Consider the following 18350-nt stretch of genomic DNA (forward strand, 5'->3'; position numbering starts at 1 on the left):
GGAAGAAGAAACGCTGCCTATTATGTCATTGTTGGGAAACAACAAAGGTATTGACTGTATTCAAGGGCATGATAAACTCTGCACGCGATAAACAATGTCATGGAAAGAAATCAACATTCAGCGTGTGTCTAATTATGTAAAGTTCTGTGATGAGACAGGCAGAGCAGGAAACTCTTCCCTTTTGATCAATTCTTTCATTCTCATTATATGCAAACCCAATTATTTGCAATTAAAGTCCCCCTCCTCTATGTAGTGTATACTATTGTATGATATTGATAGATGTGTCCTTCACCTGAAGCAAGAAGCTCACGCACAGAAATACACCAAGATGTCTGAATACAGAAAGGGTCAACTGAAATTCTGCAACTGGAAAGATGCATTCTGACTGCGGTTAAAGGGGGTTTGTGGATACAGCGCCACTCATGTCCTCAGGCAGGGATTGGTATTGCATATACATCTCGTGACAAGAATCTATTTTCTGTGATACCTTTTCATATGACTTGAACAATATCAAATAATTCCTCCACATTAGAGAATAATGGCATTCTTGTAAAAAGGTTATAAAAACAGAAATGTATCAAATACGACCTGTATGTATTAAGATTTATGGGTGTATATCTGTCAATAATTCATCTATAGAAACATGTTCACATTTATAGAATGGATCTGTTTCATCTCTGTTTGTAAATAGCCTGCAAATAATTGTGCCGAAGCCCGAGTATAGAAAAAGACATTCCGTCTGACAGGTGGATATACAAAAAGACATCGGGATACTCAGCTGTAGGGTGAACACTACAGTAATCAATGGTGAGGTTGAGAGCTTTCCGCATCGCAATAGTCAATAAACATTTCACAAAACAATGAGTGCGGCTCTCCGCTCACAATACGCACAGTATTATTATCTGCCACATGAACTTACAGCTTAGGAGAAACGCTGATTGCCTTACATTAGGAGTGATGAAAGCTACATAAGACATGCGCCCTTGACAGATAAGAGGAGTACACCTCTGTCTTTTCAAGTTTACTCCATATAAAAGTTTTAGCATCACGCCCTGGTATAAAACACACTTTCTCTACAAAGAACAATATGTTTTTTGGGAGCAGCCTGACTGCAATATCTAGCGGTGATTCATAAAGAACATTGTATGGTGATAATATGACAGCAAAGTGCTTCACTGACCCCGAATCACCGGTATGTTCACTTTCTGTGTATGTTATTGAAATGTAAAGATTGTGATACATAAAACATAATATACCAACTGCCAACAGTCTACTTATATAATATAGATAATAATAAATATATATATATATTTTTATTTATTTATTTATTTTTTTACTTTTTGTCAAAGTGGTCCTCAATGAGGCATTGCTCACATCTTGTCTTGGTGCTGGTACCTGGGAGAGATCATTTGTAATTTGGCCAGGCAGCAAGACTTCAATTTACCTACAATGTCTTCCCAAGGATAGGAAGAATTACACATCTCCTATTGAAATCATTAGACTTGAATGGGCCTTTCTAAACTTCATAAGCAATGGGACCTGTAATTATTTCAGAACTCCCTATCTGTAACCTCCATTAACATTACTTACCCAGCAGTATGATTATGCAGAGGAGGATGGCAATCAGAGCTCCTGTGCTCAAACCAGTGGGATGGCTCAGAGCTTCAGCTGTACAAGACTGCATGTTACCCTTGTGATCACAGGCGCAAACACGGATGGTAAGAGTGCCAGTGCTACTCTGTACCGGATACCCGTAATCTGAAATAACCACTGGCAGTAAGTAGGTGTTCATCTCATGGCGGCTATATCCGTTTCTCCGTGTATACACACTTGCTGTGTTATCTGAAATCCAAAGTGAACATTAGGAGAAAATCAGGGCCTTTATAGACACACAGACACCTACACACACACATGAACACCTACACACACATTAATAATTATTGTTACCTCTATTGTCCTTGACTGTAAAGTTTGTACTGTGCGCCGCTGGATTAGCTACTTCGTATGAAAACTGAAGACCACTATACGAATCATCCTTGTCAATGGCACTTACAGTGTGTATTATCTGTAAGGAATGGAGATGTCATAGGTGAGTATGAAATGAAGAACAGGGCGTTATCTGGGAAAATTCATAATAGAGCAATAGTACACAGGTAATACAAGTAATAATACAGCTTTTATGTTCTGTTACTATTTGAGCACCATACACTTTTGGTTCAAGGAAAGCACAATGTTTGCTTATGTCTCAACTATAAATAAAACTAGTCATATACATTAGATTAATGTTGCTGAGACTATCCAACCATTGAGAACAATATGTATGGGGCCTTCTGACTCTACAACCATACAGAATTATGTGTATTGAGTCTCCTGACTCCCCAGCCATAGAAAACAATGCATATGGGGACTCCTGACACTCCACCCATAGAGAACAATGTGTTTGGGCTCTCCTGACTCCCCAACCAAGAGAACAATGGCTATGGGACTCCTGATTCATAAACCATAGAGAAAAATGTGTATGGGGCCTTTTGACTCTCCAAACATGGAAAAAATGTACATGGCATCCTCAGACTCTTCAACCATAAAGAAAAATGTGTATGGACATGATAGCCTCTGACTCTTCAACCATAAAGAACAATGTGTATGGGGCCTACTGACTTTCCAACCATAGAGAACAATGTGCATGAGACCTCCTGACTCCATAACCATAAGGAACAAAGTGCATAGAGCTTCCTGACTCCCGAACTATAGAACTCAATGTGTATAGGGCCTCTTGACTCTCTATACATAGAGAAAAAAGTGTATGAGGCCTCCTGACTCCCCAACCATAGAGAGCAAAGTGTATGGGGGGCCTCATGACTCCCCAACCATAGAGAACAAAGTATATGGGGCCGCCTGACTACGCTACCATGGAGAACAAAGTGTATGGGGCCTCCTGACTCCCCAACCATAGAGAACAAAGTGTATGGGGCCTCCTGACTCCTCAACCATAGAGAACAAAGTCTATGGGGCCTCCTGACTCCCCAACCATAGAAAACAAAGTGTATGGGGCCTCCTGACAGTGTATAGGGCCTCCTGACTCCCCAACCATAGAGAACAAAGTGTTTGGGGCCTCCTGACTCCCCTACCATAGAGAACAAAGTATATGGGGCCGCCTGACTACGCAACCATGGAGAACAAAGTGTATGGGGCCTCCTGACTCCCCAACCATAGAGAACAAAGTATATGGGGCCTCCTGACTCCCCAACCATAGCAAACAAAGTGTATGGGGCTTCCTGACTCCTCAACCATTGACAACAAAGTGTATGGGGCCTCCTGACTCTCCTCTAGCATGATGTAACGAGAAAGAGTGATGGGTATGTTGAATTTTAACACAACATTCTTTTGTTCCCAAGTTAGATAAACCACCACCAAAGGTGTCCTCAGCAAATTTTGTGAAAAGTAATGGTGGACACATCTGTAAATTACTCACAGTTCTGAACCATACTAAGTGGTCTTCAATATGCAATATCTTATAGTCCTTCAAATATGTGTGTGAACATCTGTATTAATCTGCAAATATACAGAAGCTTATTTACTGCCTAACGTTCTATGAGTTATCCATTACATATCAATTTATTCTATAAATCTGCTGTGGTGCATATCATGATTTGCACATGTATCTTTAAATAAGGTAGTTATAAAAACTATCTATATCTATCTATCTATCTATCTATCTATCTATCTATCTATCTATCTATCTACCTATCTATCCATCTGTTCTATTTATCTATCCATCTGTCTATCTATGAAAGCATGTTTTAATATTAGACTGTGTACATCAGAGCTGTTAATTGACCATATGGGTACCATTAGTCTGTTCACCTGCAAGTAAAGAAATGCCTAGCCCTCCACTGTACTAATATCGGATGAATTTCAGGTAGGCCTGCCATGTCATTTTACCCTATTACAGTAATTAACGTAATTGTCACTCATCATAATCATCATTTACAGTTCTTCAGAGCTATGTCAATGTTGACAGTACAGGTGCTTTTTCAAACATATAGTTGCTCATTTTCAATTCGTGTCTGAGGCTTAGTTGGAAAATATGTTTGTCTTTCTTAATTAAGACAAAAACTAAGCAAAAAACTATTTGACAAATGTTAACCTAGTACATTAGGGAAATGTTTCGACTTTTAAACCACATTTTCCCTAGTCTTAAACGTGTATGAACAGTAGCAGCAAACACAGAAATTGGTCATGGGTATTTTGGAGTAGGACACTAGATGCTCATCTCTAATATACACTTTGTAGGAAAATAGCCAGGAAAATCCTTTTCATACACAAAAAAGCAACACTTAGGCCATGTGCGCACGTTGCTTTTTTTCTTGCGTGCTAGTTGCATTTTACACTGCACTGTGTCAATGACAAAATGCATACGATGTGCTTCCCCAGCAAAGTCTATGATAAATTAGAAATTCTTTGTCTGCATTGTAATGGACATGTTTTATGTTATACAATTTCTAATATATTTTAATTAGCGTAATAAAAACTGTTTTTAGGAGTTTTTTAAATAATTAAAAAAAACGGAGTGCGGTCCTCCCAAATTTTGATATCCAACCAAGATAAAGCCTCACACCTGAGGGCTGGTATTCTCAGCCTGGGGAGACCCACGTTATTGGGAGCCTGCCAGCCTAAAAATATCAGCCAACAGCCGCCCGGAATTTCCGCATTCATTAGATGCGACAGTCCTGTGACTTTACCCGGCTCATCCCGATAGCCCTGGTGCGGTGGCCATCGGGATAATAATAAGTTAATGGCAGCCCACAGCAGCCACTAAGTCCTTGGTTAGTGATGGCAGGCGTCTATGAGACACCCCCTCATCACTAATCTGTAAGTGAAAGTAAATAAACATGTACGCCGAAAAATCTTTCATTTGAAATAAAAGACACAAAAGCTACCCTCTTTCACCACTTTATTAACCCCCCAAACACCCCTCCAGGTCTGACGTAATCCACACAAGGTCCCACGACGCTTCCAACACTGCTACATTTGACACTCACAACGAGCGGCCATAGAAGAAGACTGCCTGCTGTGAGCTCCACACAGCAACTTAAGTGAGTCAGCGGTGATGTCACTCAGGTTAGCTGCTTCACCTGTGACAGCAAATCACCTGAGTGACGGAAGTAAGTCCCCCAAAATCAGCAGTGCCATCACTCAGGAGATTTCTGGTCACAGCTGGAGTCATTCACCTGTGACTGCAAATCAGGCCGCAACACAGAGACAGAGCCACATGCTGAGAATGAACTCGGGTGAACCTGTGACATCACAGCTGCGTGCCCCACACTACTGCCTGTGTCACGGCACTGATGTCAGAGGTTCACCTGAGTTCATTCTCATCACGCAGGTCTGTCTCTGTCTCCTGTCAGTGGCCAGTCATGCTCTACGGGGTTGCTGTGACAGGACAGGAATGTAGCAGAGCTGAATCGCTGTGGGACCTTGTGTGGATTACTTCGGCCCTGCAGGGGGCTTTAGGGGTTAATAAAGTGGTGAAAGAGGGTGCTTTTTGTATTTTATTCCAAATAAAGGATTTTGGGGGTCTATGTGTTTATTTACTTTCATTTACAGATTACTGATCGGGGCGGGGTCTCATAGATAACTACTATCACTAATGTAGGACTTAGATCCAACTGTGGGCTGCCATTAACTCCTTATTACCCCGAATGCCACTGCACCAGGGCAACGGGATACGCCACTTCTGGGGCGGCTGTGGGTTGCTATTGTTAGGCTGGAAAGGGCCAAATAATCATGGGCCTTCCCACCCTAATAATATTAGCCCCTAGTTGTCTGCTGCACCTTGGCTGGGTTTAGAAAAATGGGGGGACCACACATCATTTTTTTAAATAAATCAAAGAAAAAAAATCATGGTATCCCCTCTATTTTTCATAACAAGCCAATGTACAGCAGACAGCTGAGGGTTGCAGCCCACAGCTGCTGCTGTTCCTGTGCTGGATATGAAAAATTGGGGGAACCCCATGTCATTTTTTTACCCAAAAAATAAAAAAAAAAACAGCTGTCCAAGCTAGCTATCCCTCTATCAAGCTATTTTGTTATTTCTTTCTATCTATTCTATGTGTTCTTTCTTATTATGTTCTCTCTTATTATCTATTCTATATGTTCTTACTTATTATGTTCTTTCTATCTATTCTATATGTTCTTTCTATGTATCTATTCTTTCTATTTTTTCTACCTATCATCTATCTATCTATCCCTCTATCTATCTATCTATCTATCTATCTATCTATCTATCTATCTATCTCTCTAGCCATCCTACCTATCTATTCATTATCCTATCATATTATATTTTATTTCTCCTTTAAAAAACGCACTGACAAAAGCGCATTGAAAACGCATTGACATAGCCTAACAGATCCAAGTGAAAAATGATGGCGTTTGCTTATCTATTTACATGTATACTCATACATTTAAGATTTGAACACTCAGTTTGTACCAATAGAAACACTTGTTATTCCCCAGTGGATCACAAGAAACAAAAACCTATGGTTATGTGGGAATTTGTATTAGGTTCCCTGTATTGTACCTGTAGTTTACAGTTTTCAGCCATTGTATGGGTTTTGCTTGGCAAAATGGCTGTGAGATCACACAAGACCAATGTCTGATAATAAAAAATTTTTATGTAAAAAAATGCTAGAAAAGTATCATGGGCACAATACACCAAGCTCCCTATCTGCCACGTGCCTTTAGTACACTTTATTTTATGGCACATATGACAGGCCTTTAGACCCTCTCAAGTACTATGGCCCTGTTACAACCACTATCTATGCAGCACCTACAGCTACACCCTGATGAAGGTTTTCCAGCAGGTCAGTTAATGGTTGCAATACCTCAGAGCATTAGGAAAGTTTAATGGGCTTATAGGATTAGAATAAAAGGGTCTGCTTTGCTTCCAGAAGCAGGGCCACTATCCTCCATGGGCTATGTATAATACTGCCAGTATAGTACCTCCATTGCAACAACCTACATAGAACCTCCATAGTCCATATGATCCTATTTGAATTATATACCAGGAAACTATTTTCTTTATAGAAATATTAGAAAATGTATTTATATATTAATTTATACAAGCTTTTTAACAAGGACACAGAGAGTGCAACACAAAGTGCGATGTGCATAAAAACATATATATAGCCGATCAGGGGAGTGTGTCAGATAGGAACAAGCTGAAATGGAAAGATGACACAGCTTACAATAATCTCTTGGTTGCCGGGTTGTGCGCATGCGCACTCGCGCTTCCTGAACGCCGGACACAGTGGAGGATGGGCATCGGATCTCCGGGGCGCGCCGCAATAGGATGGTCAGTAATATTCATTTTGGATATAAGCAGCCCTGGATGTCACCTCTGCACCTCCCGATGAAGCGATAAGCGAAACGCGTTGAGGTGCAGGGTGGTGTGTCAGGTCTGAACATTGGAGCGATCATGGTGGGTCATAGTACCTCTATATGCACTGTGGATTAACTCCTTAATCTCTGCTGAGAGGCCACATCCTTTTGTATTGTCTATAAGCATCCCTTTATGGTTTTTTGATCTAATATCATTCTGACTTTTGGATGGGCATGTTTTGTCTTACATGTATTAGTGCAATCTCATGATATGGCATATTTACTGATGGGTAACCATGATGTTCCACTATGCATTAAATTGTATTATATGAGATTGCTATACTGATGCTTTGCACCTATGTGTTTATTGTAAGCTGTGTCATCTTTCCATTTCAGCTTGTTCCTATCTGACACACTCCCCTGATCGGCTATATATATGTTTTTATGCACATCGCACTTTGTGTTGCACTCTCTGTGTCCTTGTTAAAAAGCTTGTATAAATTAATATATAAATACATTTTCTAATATTTCTATAAAGAAGAAGGGAATTTTGTTACTTACCGTAAATTCCTTTTCTTCTAGCTCTTATTGGGAGACCCAGACGATTGGGTGTATAGCACTGCCTCCGGAGGCCACACAAAGCAATTACACTAAAAAGTGTAAGGCCCCTCCCCTTCTGGCTATACACCCCCAGTGGGATCACTGGCTCACCAGTTTTAGTGCAAAAGCAAGAAGGAGGAAAGCCAATAACTGGTTTAAACAAATTCACTCCGAGAAACATCGGAGAACTGAAAACCGTTCAACATGAACAACATGTGTACCCGCAAACAAACCAAAAATCCCGAAGGACAACAGGGCGGGTGCTGGGTCTCCCAATAAGAGCTAGAAGAAAAGGAATTTACGGTAAGTAACAAAATTCCCTTCTTCTTCGGCGCTCTATTGGGAGACCCAGACGATTGGGACGTCCAAAAGCTGTCCCTGGGTGGGTAAAGAAATACCTCATGTTAGAGCTGCAAGACAGCCCTCCCCTACGGGGAGGCAACTGCCGCCTGCAGGACTTTTCTACCTAGGCTGGCGTCCGCCGAAGCATAGGTATGCACCTGATAATGTTTGGTGAAAGTGTGCAGACTCGACCAGGTAGCTGCCTGGCACACCTGTTGAGCCGTAGCCTGGTGTCGCAATGCCCAGGACGCACCCACGGCTCTGGTAGAATGGGCCTTTAGCCCTGACGGAACCTGAAGCCCCGCAGAACGGTAGGCTTCAAGAATTGGTTCTTTGATCCATCGAGCCAGGGTGGCCTTAGAAGCCTGCGACCCCTTGCGCTTACCAGCGACAAGGACAAAGAGTGCATCCGAACGGCGCAGGGGCGCTGTGCGGGAAATGTAGATTCTGAGTGCTCTCACCAGATCTAACAAATGTAAATCCTTCTCATACCGATGAACTGCATGAGGACAAAACGAAGGCAAAGAGATATCCTGATTAAGATGAAAAGAGGATACCACCTTCGGGAGAAACTCCTGAATGGGGCGCAGCACTACCTTGTCCTGGTGGAAGACCAGGAAGGGAGCCTTGGATGACAGCGCTGCCAGCTCAGACACTCTCCGAAGAGATGTGATCGCTACCAGAAAAGCCACTTTCTGTGATAGCCTAGAAAGTGAAACCTCCCTCAGAGGCTCGAAGGGCGGCTTCTGGAGGGCAACTAGTACCCTGTTCAGATCCCATGGATCTAACGGTCGCTTGTACGGGGGTACGATATGACAAACCCCCTGCAGGAACGTGCGCACCTTGGAAAGTCGAGCTAGACGCTTCTGAAAAAAGACAGATAGCGCCGAGACTTGCCCTTTAAGGGAGCCGAGCGACAAACCTTTTTCTAACCCAGATTGGAGGAAAGAAAGAAGGATAGGTAATGCAAATGGCCAGGGAGACACTCCCTGAGCAGAGCACCAGGATAAGAATATCCTCCACGTTCTGTGGTAGATCTTAGCAGACGTGGGCTTCCTAGCCTGTCTCATGGTGGCAACGACCCCTTGGGATAAGCCTGAAGACTCTAGGATCCAGGACTCAATGGCCACGCAGTCAGGTTGAGGGCCGCAGAATTCCGATGGAAAAACGGCCCTTGGGACAGTAAGTCTGGTCGGTCTGGCAGCGCCCACGGATGGCCGACCGTGAGATGCCACAGATCCGGATACCACGCCCTCCTCGGCCAGTCTGGAGCGACGAGTATGACGCGGCTGCAGTCGGATCTGATCTTGCGTAGCACTCTGGGCAAGAGTGCCAGAGGTGGAAACACATAAGGGAGCCGGAACTGCGACCAATCTTGCACTAGGGCGTCTGCTGCTAGAGCTCTTTGATCGCGAGACCGTGCCATGAAGGTTGGGACCTTGTTGTTGTGCCGAGACGCCATTAGATCGACGTCCGGCCTTCCCCATCGGCGACAGATTTCCTGAAACACGTCCGGGTGAAGGGACCATTCCCCTGCGTCCATGCCCTGGCGACTGAGGAAGTCTGCTTCCCAGTTTTCTACGCCGGGGATGTGAACTGCGGATATGGTGGAGGCCGTGGCTTCCACCCACATCATAATGCGCCGGACTTCCTGGAAGGCTTGCCGACTGCGAGTCCCGCCCTGTATGTATGCCACCGCTGTGGAGTTGTCCGATTGAATTCGGATCTGCTTCCCTTCCAGCCACTGCTGGAAGGCTAGCAGGGCAAGAAACACCGCTCTGATTTCCAGAACATTGATCTGAAGGCTGGACTCCTGCTGAGTCCACGTACCCTGAGCCCTGTGGTGAAGAAACCCTGCTCCCCACCCTGACAGACTCGCGTCTGTCGTGACCACCGCCCAGGACGGTGGTAGGAAGGATCTTCCCTGTGATAATGAGGTGGGAAGAAGCCACCACTGCAGAGAGTCCTTGGCCATCTGGGAAAGGAAGACTTTCCTGTCCAGGGATTTTGACTTCCCGTCCCATTGGCGGAGAATGTCCCATTGAAGTGGACGCAGATGAAACTGCGCAAACGGAACCGCCTCCATTGCCGCCACCATCTTCCCGAGGAAGTGCATGAGGCGTCTTAAGGAGTGCGACTGACTCTGAAGGAGAGCCTGCACCCCCGTCTGTAGTGACCTCTGCTTGCTCAGCGGAAGCTTCACTATCGCTGAGAGAGTATGAAACTCCATGCCAAGATACGTTAGTGATTGGGTCGGTGACAGATTTGACTTTGGGAAGTTGATGATCCACCCGAACGCCTGGAGAGTCTCCAGTGCAAAATTCAGGCTGAGTTGGCATGCCTCCTGAGAGGGTGCCTTGACCAATAGATCGTCCAAGTAAGGGATCACAGAGTGTCCGTGAGAGTGCAAGACTGCTACCACTGCTGCCATGATCTTGGTGAACACCCGGGGGGCTGTCGCCAGACCAAATGGCAGAGCCACGAACTGAAGATGTTCGTCTCCTATCACGAAGCGCAGAAAGCGTTGGTGCTCCGTAGCAATCGGCACGTGAAGATAAGCATCTTTGATGTCTATTGACGCTAGGAAATCTCCTTGGGACATTGAGGCAATGACTGAGCGGAGGGATTCCATCCGGAACCGCCTGGCGTTCACATGCTTGTTGAGCAGTTTTAGGTCCAGAACGGGACGGAAGGAGCCGTCCTTTTTTGGAACCACAAAGAGGTTGGAGTAAAATCCTCGGCCCCGTTCCAGAGGGGGGACAGGGATCACGACTCCTTCTGCTCTTAGAGAGTCCACCGCCTGCAGCAGGGCATCTGCTCGGTTGGGGTGTGGGGAGGTTCTGAAGAACCGAAGTGGAGGCCGAGAACTGAACTCGATTCTGTACCCGCGAGACAAAATGTCTGTTACCCACCGGTCCTTGACCTGTGACAGCCAAATGTCGCAAAAGCGGGAGAGCCTGCCACCGACCGAGGATGCGGAGGGAGGAGGCCGAAAGTCATGAGGTAGCCGCCTTGGAAGCGGTTCCTCCATTTGCTTTCCTGGGGCGTGAGTGAGCCCGCCAGGAATCTGAGCTCCCTTGTCCTTTCTGAGTCCCTTTGGACGAGGAGAATTGGGGCTTGCCCGAGCCTCGAAAGGACCGAAACCTCGACTGCCACTTTTTCTGTTGAGGTTTACTTGCTCTGGGCTGTGGCAAGGAAGAGTCCTTACCCTTGGACTGTTTTATGATTTCAGCCAATGGGTCACCAAACAGTCTGTCTCTAGATAATGGCAAGCTGGTTAAGCATTTTTTGGAACCAGCATCTGCTTTCCAGTCCTTTAACCATAAGGCTCTGCGCAAAACCACAGAATTGGCGGCCGCCATAGAGGTACGGCTCGTAGACTCTAGGACAGCATTGATAGCATAGGTCGCAAACGCAGACATTTGCGAAGTTAGGGACGCCACCTGTGGTACTGCTGGATGCATTGCTAAACCCGCTGAAATAGCCTGTAGTGCCCACACGGCCGCGAATGCTGGAGCAAACGACGCGCCGATAGCTTCATAGACAGATTTCAACCAAAGGTCCATCTGTCTGTCATTGGCATCTTTAAGTGAAGCGCCATCTTCTACTGCGACTATGGATCTAGCCGCCAGCTTGGAAATTGGGGGATCCACCTTTGGGCACTGGGTCCAGCGTTTGGCCACTTCAGGGGGAAAAGGATAACGGGTATCCTTAGAACGTTTAGAGAAACGCTTGTCTGGATGAGCGTCGTGCTTTTGGATTGATTCTCTGAAGTCAGAGTGGTCCAAAAAAGCACTTAATTTACGCTTGGGATACAGGAAATGGAACGTCTCCTGCTGTGCAGCTGCCTCCTCTGCAGAAGGGGCTGGGGGAGAAATATCCAACAGCCTATTAATCGCCGATATAAGGTCATTAACCATGGCGTCACCATCAGGGGCATCCAGATTGAGAGGGGCCTCAGGATTAGACTCCTGATCACCGTCCTCAGTCTCATCACAGAGAGACTCTTCTCGCTGAGACCCTGAGCAGTGTGATGACGTCGAGGGTCTTTCCCAGCGAGCACGCTTAGGCTGCCTGGGACTGTCATCTGAGTCAGAGACTTCAGCCTGTGATGCTTGAGACCCCCTTGAAGTACGGATTAGTTCCAACTGAGGGGGACCAGTGAGCATAGCCACAGCAGTGTCCATAGTCTGAGGAACTGGCCTGGCCTGCAAGGTCTCCAGGATCCTTGTCATAGCCTCAGACATTTTATCAGCAAACACTGCAAAGTCTGTCCCCGTCACCGGGGCAGGGTTCACAGGCGTCTCTGCCTGGGCTACCACCACAATAGGCTCTGGCTGGCGAAGTGCCACTGGGACTGAACATTGCACACAATGTGAATCATTGGAGCCTGCTGGTAGATTAGCCCCACATGCAGTACAAACAGTGTACACAGCCCGTGCCTTGGCAGCCTTGCGTTTTGCGGATGACATGTTGCTGCGTCCTCAGAGCAGTACAGAGTGTCCAGCCAGAAGCGACCTTACAGTGCACTATATAAATATATATATATATATATATATGGTACCAATAAAGAAGTACACTAATATATCACTGAGGCACTAGTGGGGCCTGCACTACTGTGCAGCTTACCACCCGCTTAGGAGCGGTGTGTGGTCGCCAGAAATCCCTCTAGTCTGGGTCTCCCAGATCCTGCTGCCTCCTTCCAGCCAGATCGCATGTGTAATGGCTGCCGGCGTCCTTGTGGAGAGGGGGGGCGGGCCCTGGGCGTACACCGACGAAGAGCGGGAAGTCTGCTTCCCCTTGTGCCTAGTGAGAGGGCTGGAGCATGTAAATAAGGCTCCAGCCCTCGGCGCAGCCATTGAGCAGCGTCTCTCCCCTACCCTGATTGACAGGGTGGGGGCGGGAACGAAGCGGCGCTAGGCCGCAGAAGCCGGGGGCTAAAGTTAAAAACGCCGCCGCCGTACAAGCGCGGTCGGCGCCAAGCCCCCGGCGCACTACAAGTCGCAGCTGCGCCGCCGCTCCAGGAGCGGTCGGCGCAGTAGTTCCCAACACACAATCGTCACTCAGCAAAGCTGCAGTGACCTAACCCCCAGCGTACAGCGCCACTGTCCCCGGCGCACTATAACGCTCAGCAAGCCCTGAGAGTGTCCGTGCCTGCCGGGGACACAGAGTACCTGAAGTTGCAGGGCCATGTCCCTGAACGGCACTCCCGCTCCCAATCCAGCAGGTTCTATGGGTCTGTGGATGGAGCCCGGCCCCAGGGCTTGGGGGCCGGCAGGATCCCACTTCCACAGAGCCCCTCAGGGGGATGTGGAAGGAAAACAGCATGTGGGCTCCAGCCTCCGTACCAGCAATAGGTACCTCAACCTTACAAGCACCATCACGGGTGAGAAGGGAGCATGCTGGGGGCCCTATATGGGCCCTCTTTTCTTCCATCCGATAGAGCCAGCAGCTACTGCTGACTACAAACAGTGGAGCTATGCGTGGATGTCTGACCTCCTTCGCACAAAGCAGAAAAAAACTGGTGAGCCAGTGATCCCACTGGGGGTGTATAGCCAGAAGGGGAGGGGCCTTACACTTTTTAGTGTAATTGCTTTGTGTGGCCTCCGGAGGCAGTGCTATACACCCAATCGTCTGGGTCTCCCAATAGAGCGCCGAAGAAAATAGTTTCCTGGTATATAATTCAAATAGGTTCATATGGACTATGGAGGTTCTATGTAGGTTGTTTCATTGTTAATGGGGATTCTCCATGCTATAAATGCTAATATGGACCCAGTTATTCAAATTTTCTTTGTTAGTACCTCCATTGCAGCCTTCTATAAGGCTCTTGAGTTGCAGTTAAAGATGAAAAAGATGACATTTGTACCATTATCAGATCCAGGGTGGGATTTCTGTGCATCCACAGCACCAGGTAATTAAAGTACAGCTTTTACATTTGCCACTTATAACATAAGCCATGGGGCTACTGGTTTCCTCCCACCTCACCACTCCAAGAAGAAGCGTGTGCAAAACGTCTCGGTGGGTGAAGTGGCAGGACAAACAGGCTGCTGAGGAAGGACTTTTGTCCGAAACCTGTCAGCTGGGGTGGAGAGCCTGGAACACGTATTTTAGAGGATTTTAATGTTACAATAAACATTTGGATATTTTAAAAAGAACAGATTACGGGATTCCTTTTCCTTGCTATTGTGGACAGTAGCCATTTTAATCCTTGTATCTGTGGATACATAAGAGGAGTAGTGACTCAACTTCATTTTCTAATTCAATTCAATATAAAGCCTGTATACAGATGATTGGACCTGTGGAAGTTCGGTTCAGTGGGTTCACCTGGACTGTAGATAAAATTTGTTTGGGACCTGGACTTGACCTGAACCCCAATGGAAGTCCCTGATTGGGCAGTTCGGGTCTCTGCCCACATGTACTCAGCCATAAGTAGATCACTTCTGGTGGAGGGTGGGTTTTTTTCCATTCTTTTTGTTTGGTGCCCAATACATCCAGTCACGCTGTTGTTACCTCCAATGAGAGCCAATCAAACACTGCATGCGGCTCGCACTGTGCTGAGCACTGAGCATATCCGAGCACAGTGATGCTCACATGACAGGTTTGCATACGTAAACGACCCAAACTCTGAGGGTTTTTTTTTAAAGTCTGTGTTTGGGTTCATGCATCACTACCTGTATATACAACTAAATTAGAAGATACTTGGATGTAGTACATAAAGCATGTTTTCTCCGGTGCTGAGTATGAAAATCTTGGCACACACCACACCTCATTTTCATATACAAGATGATATACTCTAGTAGTAAAATATCATATTATGTCCCTTCATTTTGCCAGTGAGATTGGCACATAGCTAGTTTATGGACACAACAAAGCTGATGACCATTCGCCCTTCCAAAATGCCATCGATTCAGGAACATTGCTCCTTCTTTACCATTTTACATGCAAATGAGCTGAATGTAGAGCCATTATACCCACCTGTTCTGCCTTTGCATTTTCACAAACAAAGATCTCGTACAGCATGGCAAACTCTGGGGCATTGTCATTCACATCCAGAACCTTAATATACACCGGCACGCGGCTACTTTCTTTAGGATTACCTGTAATAAGAAGATAAGAGAACTGGGTACAGTGGCTGTAGGAGGGCTAAAATGTGCAGAGATCAGAGGCAGCTGTTAAATGCCTAATTTTTGGAAACAGCTTTTTTTTCACTGTGTCTGTGAGTCTTTGGATCTGACAATCAGAAGCCTAATTAGAAGAACACAAGCTGTGTATCGCCAATTTTTCAGCCACCTTCTCAAGCAGAAAATTGTAACCACTTAGTAAATGTAGCATGACACTTTTGTTATAAAATCGAATGGAATAAATTACATGTACCCTAAAACTGGCAAATACAGCCCTATTATAAAAAGGCAAAAGACACATTTTCCTTTTCTTCATATGCTGTTCGACATTAACATTGGCCATAAGAAGTATAAATACATAATAAAATGTTTTAAAGGGTTTATATTAGATTAGCAGAAAGGATCGTTATTTTCAATATTAGCGCTACTTGTGTTCATGGCTATGTGCAAGTTTTTTGAGGAATTTTTGGTGACTATATCCTTTCCAAAATCCTCCTAAAAAATTCAAAATGCTTGGAAAACTCTTGCTATTAAATCCACTTTGCTATTCCTGTGGACTTTTTTTTTACCTGAAGATGTTTTGAAAAGTCTGCTGGGACAAAAAAAAAAGGAATGTCATTTCTTCAAAGCTGATTTTGATGGAATCTGCTTCAAACTACACACAGTCAAATCAAAAGACTGGAAAGAGCGCTTCAGGAAAAAAACCTCTTCCAAAACTGTTCAAAAATTCTTCAGGAAAGAAGAACTCCCCAAAACAGGAGAGTTTCCTAAAGCAGTTTTCCTGAAGAAGTATTAATCTTTATAACGCTCAACACTCAGGGCAAGACAATTTAGTAGCTTTAGGCTATGTTCACATGAAGTTTTTCTGAGATGTTCAAAAAACACAAGTTTGCTTAAACAATTGTGGGGGATTTTTCACCAAAGTTCTTGTGAATATAGCCTAAAGCTACTATATTTTCTAGTCAGCAGTGTTGAGTGGTACGATATAGATAAAGATTGGGCCATATGGCAACATGTGTCACGTGACAGCTATTTCAAGGCAACTTGGGCAACAAAAATATTTGTGCAACTTGTTTGTGACTTGCTGTCAACTTACTATCTTAGGCCCCTTTCACACGTCAGTGATTCTGGTACGTTTGTGCTTTTTTTAAACGTACCAGAATCACTGACATACGCAGACCCATTATAATCAATGGGTCTGCTCACATGTCAGTGATTTGTCACTGCACGTGTCTCCGTGCAGCGTACCCGCGTGTGCGTGATTGCTGCACGGAGACATGTCCATTTTTTTCTGGCATCACTGATGTCCCACGGACCACGCAGTGGTGTGGTCCGTGAAACACGTGCCAGAAAAAAACGTGCTTTTAAAATAAAAAACATTTTAACTCACCCGGTGTCCAGCGAGGTCCTCTGCAGCCCGTTCTCCCTGCTCCTTCTGTGCCGGCTGATTACTGTCGCGCATATTCATTATGTGCGACACAGCCGACCCGGAAGCAGCTCCTGCAGGGGTCACCGCCGGCCGGATGCTGCGTCGCGGGAGCGATCAGCACCATGGACAGCGGGAGCGGGCGCAGGTGAGTGAATCTCTAAGTGCAATCACGGGCCACGGAGAATGGAGCCCGGATTGCACTTAGACAACCCATGTGTGCCGTGATTTTTGGCACACGCAGGGACATGTGCGTGTTTTACACGCCAGTGAAAAACGTCTGTGTTTTTCACTGACGTGTGAAACGGGCCTTAGGCCTCTTTTACACTTCAGTGATTCTGGTACATATGTGACCATTTTTATGCGTACCAAAATCACGGACTTACACAAATTATAATCAATGGGTATGCGCACACATCAGTCATTTTTCACTGAACCTGTCACCGTGCAGCGTACACGCGTGTCCAGAGACATGTCCGTTTTTTCTGGCATCACTGATGTCCCACGGACCATACTATGGTGTGATCCGTAAAACACTTACCAGAAAAACACGTTCATTGAAAATAAAAAGCTTTGTATACTCACCTTCTCCAGCGCTGCTGTCTTCAGCCTCTGCTGCCTCTTCCTTCCAGCCCGGCTGCTTATTCTCATGCATATTAATTTATGCATGGAACATCCGACCCGGAAGTAGCTGCAGAGGGGAGACAGCAGCAGCTGAATAAACAGCAGAGCTGAGAGTTCCGCACCATGGACAGCAGGAGACAGGTGAGTATGGGGCACTTTGCACACTACGACATCGCAGGTGCGATGTCGGTGGGGTCAAATCGAAAGTGACGCACATCTGGCCTCGCTGTCGATATCGTAGTATGTAAAGCCTTTTTGATACGATAAACGAGCGCAAAAGCGTCGCAACCGTATTATTGGTGTAGCGTCGGTTATTTCCATGATTTGGAAATGACCGATGTTACGATGTTGTTCCTCGTTCCAGCAGCAGCAAACATCGCTGTGTGTGAACCCGCAGGAGCGAGGAACATCTCCTACCTGCGTCACGGCCGAAAATGCGGAAGGAAGGAGGTGGGCGGGATGTTTATGTCCCGCTCATCTCCGCCCCTCCACTTCTATTGGCCGCCTGCCGTGTGACGTCGCTATGACGCCGCACGACCCGCCCCTTAATAAGGAGGTGGGTCGCCGGCCAGAGTGACGTCGCAGGGCAGGTGAGTGCATGTGAAGCTGGCGTAGCGATAATGTTCGCTACGCCAGCTATCACCATGATATCGCAGCTGCGACGGGGGCGGGGACTATCGCGCACGGCATCGCAGCATCGGCTTGCGATGTCATAGTGTGCAAAGGGCCCCTATATGTCCATGTGCAATCACGGATGACGGACACGGATCACGGATAGCACATGGAAAACCCACATATGCCGTGAGTCGTCAGTGAAAAACATCTGTGTTTTTTCACTAACGTGTGAAGCAGGCCTT

At 45.9% G+C, this 18350-nt stretch overlaps 1 protein-coding gene across 2 annotated transcripts in view; it reads right to left on the bottom strand.

Annotated features, from left to right (window-relative positions):
• LOC142243200 (cadherin-6-like) overlaps positions 1-18350 on the bottom strand; it is a 431398-nt gene that overhangs the window by 39604 nt on the left and 373444 nt on the right. For both annotated transcript variants that reach the window (XM_075314854.1, XM_075314855.1), the window contains 3 exons: positions 15298-15419; positions 1948-2065; positions 1591-1842 (listed from right to left, as the gene is read on the bottom strand). In XM_075314854.1, the coding sequence (XP_075170969.1) occupies positions 1591-1842; positions 1948-2065; positions 15298-15419 (492 nt within the window). The remainder of the gene's footprint in view (positions 1-1590; positions 1843-1947; positions 2066-15297; positions 15420-18350) is intronic.

Source organism: Anomaloglossus baeobatrachus, chromosome 6 (genome assembly GCF_048569485.1).
Source record: "Anomaloglossus baeobatrachus isolate aAnoBae1 chromosome 6, aAnoBae1.hap1, whole genome shotgun sequence".
NCBI lineage: Eukaryota > Metazoa > Chordata > Amphibia > Anura > Aromobatidae > Anomaloglossus > Anomaloglossus baeobatrachus.